We start from the raw sequence: 9,333 nt of genomic DNA, 5'->3' as shown, positions 1-9,333 counted from the left end.
CTATTCAATGGCTCTCTTGATCAAGTTTCATAGCAGTCGTTGTCCAATACAGTGAACTATTTTGTGCAGAAAAAAATATATAATTCAAGATTAAAAATACAGTACAGTTATTATTATTATTATTATTATTATTATTATTATTATTATTATTATTATTATTATTATATACAAGGCAAACTGAAAGCACTCCTACAGACACACACACACACACACACACACACAGACACCTTCGTGTGAATGATTGTCGTAAACGAAAATCCCTAAATCTTCCCTATCCTGCACTTCCATTTTCTAAACTGGTCTCAAATGTGCAGTTTTGAAAGAAAGTTACAGCAACCATTCTGAAGCACGATGTCTGCTACGACACACAAGTCTTACTTTCAGATAGTGTTGCACTGCTATCTTCATTCAGAGGGTGGGATCGTCCCCACCCCTTCAGAACCTTATTACCTGTCAATAACCAGCAGCTTCCTCCCCATGTGTCCATTACTGAGTAACAACAGAACTGCTGGCCTCCATAGAAAACAATGGAAGAGCAGCGTCCGGCTGTGAAAGTTGGTAAAGTTGCACAAATTCTGCAACTAACAAATGATTTTTCTAGGAAAGCAGTACTGTATCTTTTTCCACATACAGTGTGTATATATATATATATATATATTACAGCAGTGTGCACATTTATTAGAGCACCCCATTGCTTCTGTAGTTTTGATTTGTTGTGCAGAAATCAAACCACTGGAACTGAAAAATAGGTAAATAATTGATTGTCTAATTCTATTGATGACTAATATGCCACACATGCAATTCATTTAAAATAGTAAGAGAAACACACAGCTACACATGGTAAAATGGACTTTGTAGAAGCTGTTTTAAGATGCCCAATTATAGCACACAAAGTGGTCTAATATCAGATGACACCAGAGATTTTGAGAAAGTGCACAGACACAATGCCAAACAGATGTCAAGCTCTTATTGATGCCAAAGGTGGCCAGACTAAATATGAGCAAAAGACACTTTCAGACGCAGCTGTGCTTTTAGTTTTGAATTAGTTTCATGTTATATGAGTTTGCAAAAAACAACTAATTTCTCTAGTAAATTAATAATTTGTTTTTGTGTGCAAAGCTCAATAAATGCCAAACCTTGAGGTGTCTAATAAATTTGCACATTATTATCTGTCTGTCTATCTACCTATCTATACATACATACACACATATACCTACATGTACACATTCCTTTGGTCACAGAAAGAGGAGGCCACACTGAGCTCATCCTGAGGGTGCTGGTGTTCATAGTGCTGACTGGAGTCGTCATCGCAGTCTGTGTGTGGGTCTGGAAGAAGGGGAGCGCTCAGGATGAAGACAGGTAGGCATTATCAGGGGTTTGCTCTTTAATGTGGTGGCTTCTGACCGAGTAGGGCAGATTCTGAAAGGAAACGATACTGAAAGCAAGCAAGTTGGCTGCCAATCCTTCGTTACAATGCACCCTGCTGGCACAGTATTCAAATAAGGACCGTCAACAACCATCTGCTTCAGCAGAGTTGAAAGGTCAAAATATTACATAAAACAAAAAAAAAACTGCAAAAAACCCCACATGTATACTAGAAAGAGGGGGCACCAAGTGCTTTTTAAAATATTTATAATAACAGAAGAAAGTTTACGAGCAAGAGGAGGCCATTCGGCCCATCAGCGCTCATCCAGTTCCTAGCAGACGATTGATCTCAGAACTATGTTAAAGGATCCAAGTGATTTTGTTTCAACAACATGACTAGGTAACCCATTCCATCCCCTCACCGCTCTCTGTGTGAAGAAGAGTCTCCTTCAGCAACATGACTAGGTAACCCATTCCATCCCCTCACCGCTCTCTGTGTGAAGAAGAGTCTCCTTCAGCAACATGACTAGGTAACCCATTCCATCCCCTCACCACTCTCTGTGTGAAGAGGAGTCTCCTTCAGCAACATGACTAGGTAACCCATCCCATCCCCTCGCCACTCTCTGTGTGAAGAAGAGTCTCCTTCAGCAACATGACTAGGTAACCCATTCCATCCCCTCCCCACTCTCTGTGTGAAGAAGAGTCTCCTTCAGCAACATGACTAGGTAACCCATTCCATCCCCTCACCACTCTCTGTGTGAAGAAGAGTCTCCTTCAGCAACATGACTAGGTAACCCATTCCATCCCCTCACCACTCTCTGTGTGAAGAAGTGTTTCATTCATTCTATCTGCACTTAATTTCCAATCCTGGTTTCTGTGTTGCGCTTAAAGTATTGGTTCGGGGTAACGATGTCAACTCCTTTTAAGAATGTAAAGACCAATCAAATCTCCTTTAATTCTTCTTTGTTCCAGACTAAATAGATTGTTTGTTCAGCCTGTCTTCATCGCTCAGTCTTTCAAGCCCTGCTGGGATTAGTTTCCCCCTTTGATTTGTGCTCTACACTTTTGGCTATATACCCAGCATGTCGGGCCAGGATTTCAAAGCGTTTACTCCAGGCTTCAATGAACTCCTATTTTTTGAAAGAGGTAAAACGCTTGTTCATTTTTACAAAACTGGAACCAAACAATCAATACTTCATGTCCTCTTAAACACCCTACAGTTTTTTTTTTTTTTTAATTTTGTACACTGACATGATTTTTTTTCTTCCTTTCAAAAAACAGGAATTAAAGAACAGAGGAAACGCTTTGAAAATACACCCCATGGGGTACTTGAGTGGATCACCTGGTAAAAACACTGCTGCGTGGTGTGCGGGGTGAGCCATACAGTCTGGAGCTTGCTGGTTTGAATCCAGCCTGTGCAAGGCAGCTGGGGATTCCAAAGAGGCGCCGCATTGGCTCTGGCTTCTCCGGGTTAGGGAGGTGGGGTTCCGGCAGACACGGTTTCTCCACATCGCTCTTCAGCGACCCCTACAGGCCGAGTGAGCTTGGGGGTGGAGATTTCCTTTGTTGGCCCTTGTCCTCCAGGTGCAAGCCTGCTGACATCCGCTCTCAAGTTCCTCAGTGTTGAATTGCACCATTGATCTTCCTGACCAGGGTCGCAAATCCTGTAAATATCGCCTATGACCAGGATCATGTAAATTGGAATTGTTTTGGCTTTTTTATGCTTTAATTTGTATTCGTGTATCTTGTGTTTCCTCCCATAGGATTGATGAAACTGGTCTTTAGTCCGGCCAGCAGACAGACCCCAATCTCCCAACTCAGTACGAGCAAGACCAGCCCTAAGCAAATGTAAAGAGCCACTCGGTACTTAGTTATCTTAACTGGGGTGCTATTCGTGGTGTTGAGATTCAGCCTGTATGTCGTTTTCTGTTGAGTCACATTCTGGTTAAATGTCTTTACTTCCTGTTTTAGATAACGGTGATGTTATTTATAACATGGCCTCCAAAAGCCTACTGATGAAACTGCAGTATATTAGGGAATTACACTGAACTAAGCAGTTTGCTTGTGGAATCGGATTGGTATTATTAACCTTAAACACACTTTGTGGGGTACAAACTGTTCTTCTTTCGAGTGAAAGAACAAAAAGAAAACTGCTGAATGACTTTACTGAAACTACTGAAACACACTGCTGTGCATTTTTTATAGGAATTGAATGTTTTTTGTAACTGTTTTCATTAGAGAATTTACACCAAGCAGTTGACTTGTGGAATCAGGGTTCAGTATTCTTAACATATGTCTTTGAAGTGTCTTTGAAGGGCAGCAGTGTGGAGTAGTGGTTAGGGCTCTAGACTCTTGATCAGAGGGTCGTGGGTTCAATCCCTGGTGGGGGACACTGCTGCTGTACCATTGAGCAAGGTTCTTTACCTAGATTGCTCCAGTTAAAAACCCAACTGTATAAATGGGTAATTGTATGTAAAAATAATGTGATATCTTGTAACAATTGTAAGTCACCCTGGATAAGGGCGTCTGCCAAGAAATAGATATTAATTAATTAATAATGCTATTTCCTATCAGCTGCTTTCTTGCACTAATACTGCATATTTATTTTATAATTAACTGTCAAGCTGGGTGATTGCAGTGGGTATAATATACATTGAGGCTGAAATTTGAAATGCAGTGTGATGCAGCCTAAAGCGATGCTAGCCATAATATTTTCTTACTTGTTAAAAAGTGATCAAGTTGTTTAATTTCCAGATTTGTAAAATTGTAATTTACAATGATGTACATTTAAAATGTGAATGTAAAAATGTTATATCAATTTAAAAATGGTATCCTTTCGGAGAAATTGTGAAGAAATAAAACTTGGAGGAAATGTTTTTGAGAATATTCCTTTGTACCTCCTGCCTTGCTACTTGTTAAAATTACAACATGCAGTGCTAACCGAGGCTTTAAGATCCATTTTCTACCTCAAGACACGGACGCAGGTGGAAAGCTGCTGCTGTTTCCTGGTACGAAACCATTTCCTTGTCGCGCTCCAGTATAGAATAATAACCTGTGGTGACAGGAAGTAGCAAAACTAAACAGCTTAACGCATTAATAAGATGGGATGTGAGGCCAGAAGGGGTGTAACAATTCATTGTGTATGTATTGTTTGTATTTTGACTCAAAACCCAAAAGCACATCACAGAGCTGTCTGTTTCACCAAGTGGCTCTGATAGCTGCTACAAATGCATTAAATGTTTGACTTTTAACTAAATTGGCTCACTATTGGGCCTAAATGGCCATTTGATCTCAGCATGCGTTATCCAAGTAACCCATCAGGACCATCTCAAGCACTGCGATGCGTATCCTAACACTAGCGTATCGTTACACTCCTAGGCTAGTGAATGTAACTCTTGCCATCTCTGACCAATTTATAAGATGTATTTTGTTTGTAATGGTTCTGTATGTATGTGTTCATAAATCATTTTCTCTTAGATTTTTGTTTTTTGTTTGTCCAGTTGCTTATCGAACAAAACCAACACTTCTGCACATAACGCTGCACATGCTTTTTCTTTAACTGCATGATCCAAGCTGAAAAAGGGGTGTAAAATAGGTCTTTTGGCGAAGGGTTGCACATTTTAATTCGTAGCAAAATAGACACACAACTTCAAATGAAAAGTTCTGTCCTTTTAAAGCTGGGTCTGCAGTTGCAATGCAGAGCCAAGCAGACAGCGGTCACGGTGGGATTCGAAAACCGTGCGCGGAGGTTCAGCGGACATGGAGACCAGACACTGTCCTTCTATTAACCTGGCCACGTGGGGCTTCAGATCCCTTCCAACTAAAGCAAAATGCAGGGCTTTAACCCTCATCCTGGACCTAATACACAGTACATACTACATCATAGCCTTTTTTTTTTAATCTCTCTATATTTATACAATACGTTTCTGCTTGAAAGAGCCAATTCCTAGTGTTTCAGTATAACACACCTTTGTCAAGGGAAAGCAGGGAGGTGCTATGATAGGGTGGCCGAGTGGTGACGTCGTTGCTGACGTCCCCAGAACAGATCCTGACTGACAACACACGCAGGTACTCGGGTGAAAAGCTCTCTTGTGCGTCGTTTTTATTAAACACAAATAAATAAAATATTTTAACACAAAACCACGCTCACAGAGCGAAAATATAGGTTTTAAACAAAAAAAGTCTCGCTACACATAAACCAAAGCAGGCTGGTTAATTGCCTTCACTGATCCTCTAACCCTAGTTTTACTTGCGGTTTCGTTTTGATTTCTTTCTCTCGTCTCACTCTCACTCTCACTCTCACTCTCACTCTCGCACACGTTCCTTCCCTGAACACCCACACTGAACAATAAACGACGCAGGTTTAATTCATCTGGAGATGGTCACCTTCTGCACAGGGTTTTTAATATTTGCATTGTCGACACAGCAACTCAGTTTATAATTAATCCTCTGCATTTTCGACGCATTTTCACGAGATGTCTGGCAGGGACGAACTGCTAACAACCACCCCTGCCAGACCACAGCAAAACCAACAGTAACAACAACGCGCCGTGTTCTTAACTAAACACGAACTACATTTAACTCATACAATATAATAAACCATTACTTTAAAAGACACACACAACACAATCCATTTGAAATCATAATACATTCACCCGTTCCACCATCAAAACAATCCATATATTTACAAGCAGGGCTTCTATTTGACCCTAGGATACATGACCCGGCTAAACTGGGCTAATCATATATATAAATTCAGAATTTTGAAAAGTAATTAGTGAAAAACTGTAATGGTTATTAAAAAGTATTCTCCGATGCCTAGTTAGAGATTATATTGAATTAATATAATATAATGAAATATAAGTATTTAACACGTATCAGATTATTCGTGTTTCCAAAATGTCAAGATTTTTTAAAACACGTCTCACTAAATAAACTCAATTTACAAACCCGTGCCTCTTGCACAAACCCTTTAAAATCCACAGCACTAGACCCTCCACTGAAGGTATTTTTTGCTTTTTTCCCTTCAGGTTTGACAGGTTGAATCCATTCCAAATGGAGGTAATCCTAGGTTTCTTAGACTTCGCTGAACTGGCTGGTAACTCCACAGCACCTGATGAGAGTAACCCTGGTACTGCTTTTCCTAGACTTGTCACTTGCGCTCTCTGTATCTGGCACAATCACACGCACATGCACACGCCGACAGACACAACACACACACACACACACACACACACACTGTCACACACACTCACACACACACACACACAGTCTCACACACACAGACACACACACACAGACACACACACACACTCTCTCTCACACACACTCTCACCTCTCACACACTCTCTCACACACACACACACACACACACAGTCTCACACACACACACACACTGCTCAGTACAGCTCATTTTATCTTGTCTGTTTCTATTACTATTCTTTTTGGCTTCAGCACTGAATTCAGCACAAGTGCTCTGTTTTATGAAGGCACACACAAAAAAAAGTCAATATTTTTTCTAGCTGTCTGTTTCTTGTAAGTATCATTGCGATATTTTCTTCCATGCTGCACAGATCTTTCAGTCGATCACCCTCCTATAACCAGGAGTCTCCCCTGGTAAAGGCACGACCGCGTTGTCTGCAGGGTGAGTCACACAGTCAGGGGAGCGCAGGGGTCCCCGAGGGTCTCCCCTGGTAAAGGCACGGCCGCGTGGTGTGCAGGGGGAGTCACACAGTCAGGGGAGCACAGGGGTCCCCGAGGGTCTCCCCTGGTAAAGGCACGGCCGCGTGGTGTGCAGGGGGAGTCACACAGTCAGGGGAGCGCAGGGCAGTAAAACAGTAGCTGGAAGGATTCAATTGTAAAGAAACAAATTTACCTTTTTTTTTTTTTTTACTGACTACAACAATTATCCAGGGAGGGCTGCATTCTTATTTTTTTTGTAATGTTTTGCATTGAATCTGAATGTTGCAAAGAAAAAGCTACTTATTTGTATTTAATATACTGTATATTCAGGCAACCTGTAAAGAAAATATAACTGTTTCTCCTATAATCATTTTTTAAACAAAGATTTTATAGCAGATGTGCACTGTGTTTAGCAGGAGTCTGCTGTGCTCTATACGTTCTGGCAGGGTCAGCGCCAAGGAGAGGCCTTGAGGGACCGTGCCCCCCCAAGTTCAGATCCCAGATGCAGAACAAAATCTGACAAATTATTACTACAAGTTAAACACATAAATCTATGAACTATAATATCTGTTATTTCTGAAAAATCTCTAAGGTTGTATATCTTTACAAATTAGTACCTGCAACCCCCCCCTTTTCTCACAGTATGTGATGTTTTCTAATCTGTGCATTTCGAGGGCAGACTCTCCAGATGCAAGATTGTCCAGTCAGTTGAAAGTAAGCATCATGTGTACATTTGTTACTTGACAGTAGTTTGGTGTGTGTCGATATTTGTTTATTGAGAGTTCTGTCCCCGGATTCTTCCTCGTACACAGCGGGAAGGTTGTCGCCTGTTTTGTGTTTACTCCTGTGGGAGAAAACACAGAACACAGCGGAGTCCACCCTTAACAGATCTTACAATGGCAATGCAATAATGGCTCTGTATTACACCAAGGGGCAATGGTAGCTCAAGTATAGGGCAGGTACAATGGGGTGAGGCTGGTAGAATGGGACCACAGTATGCCACCTATACACTAGATTACTTCCAATGTCAGTGCAGACAGACAGAGGCACTACTGTTTTTTTGTAATGAAGCAGATTTGCTCTGTTGTGAATGGATCACATAAAAATATACAGTATATCAGGCAATACCGCCCTCTTGTGGTAGAATATGGTAATGCACAGAGCGACACGTAGTGAAAAACACAGGCTCATGACAGTAGAGTTAGTTTATAATACACCTTTAAACTATATATATATATATATATATATATATATATATATATATATTTTTTTTTCTTTTTCTTTGGTACCAAATGCATATACATATAATATACTCAACAGACAATGTTAATAAACAGGAATACATAGCAAATAACCAGCAAATGTTTTATGTAAACACATTATTCTCCATTTCTGTTTTACTCTTCTGTGAACTCTGAAACAAACGGGTAAGCTACACTATTATTTGCCATTGCACATTTTTGTACAGGTTATTAAATAGATCCTGGTACGTTAGACTCACCGTTCCCAAGAGAAGAACACTCTGGCTCATCAGAAGAAACACTGCATGGGTGTCAGTTTTGAAATGGTGAAGGAGTCAAAGCGGCTGTCAGGCTGGATGGGAGCCCAAGCAGTTCTTTTCTGCTGGGATATCCTCATTAAATTCAAAGTGGAGCAAGTGCATCGCACTGAGGAGGTGTTATATTGAACAGCAAGGAAGGAATCTCGCCTCACCTAATCTCCTTACTCACGTAGATAACTTTTCTAGTGTCCCTTGTACTTGTAATGTAGAAATGCAAACTACTAGAATGTAATAATATGCAGCTTGAATAGCAAAAATAGTCATAAATACCTTCAGTGGACGGTCTAAAGGTTAAAGGTTTTGTGTAAGAGGTACTGGTTTGTGTATTGAGTTTATTTTGTAAGACGTGTTTTAAAAAAATCTTGACATTTCAGAAATGCAATTAATCTGATATGTTTTAAATGCTTATATTTCAACTGAAGGAAAAATAGGAGAGACAGATACATAATTGTATAAAGAACACAGAATCACCTGTCAAACTAGAGCGCCAGCCGCTGCACCCACACAGCTGACTTCTGTCAAAACACATTGCCTGACAGCGTGGGAATATATGGGGTTCAGAATTATCCCAGGTTTAAAAGGCATGTCATATGCAGACAGGCTAAAATAACTGAATCTATTTTGTCTTGAACAAAGAAGACTGCGCGGCGATCTGATTCAAGCATTCAAAATCCTAAAAGGGATAGACAATGTCGACCCAGGGGACTTTTTCGACCTGAAAAAAA

General features: G+C 40.5%; 1 protein-coding gene across 2 annotated transcripts in view; it reads left to right on the top strand.

Moving 5' to 3' along the window:
* Positions 1-4,808, top strand: part of LOC117962332 (T-lymphocyte surface antigen Ly-9-like) — a 9,289-nt gene extending 4,481 nt beyond the window's left edge. Inside the window, exons 4-5 of one of the 2 annotated variants that reach the window (XM_059007243.1) lie at positions 1,242-1,359; positions 3,129-4,808. In XM_059007243.1, coding sequence (XP_058863226.1) covers positions 1,242-1,359; positions 3,129-3,150 — 140 coding nt within the window. In that variant the 3' untranslated portion in view covers positions 3,151-4,808. Of the gene's footprint in view, positions 1-1,241; positions 1,360-2,646 lie in introns of both variants that reach the window. The other variant, XM_059007244.1, reaches the window with a different exon arrangement.
* Positions 4,809-9,333: the final 4,525 nt, after the last annotated feature.

This window comes from Acipenser ruthenus, chromosome 34, assembly GCF_902713425.1.
Source record: "Acipenser ruthenus chromosome 34, fAciRut3.2 maternal haplotype, whole genome shotgun sequence".
Classification (NCBI taxonomy): domain Eukaryota; kingdom Metazoa; phylum Chordata; class Actinopteri; order Acipenseriformes; family Acipenseridae; genus Acipenser; species Acipenser ruthenus.
This window is presented reverse-complemented; position numbering and strand designations above follow the sequence as displayed.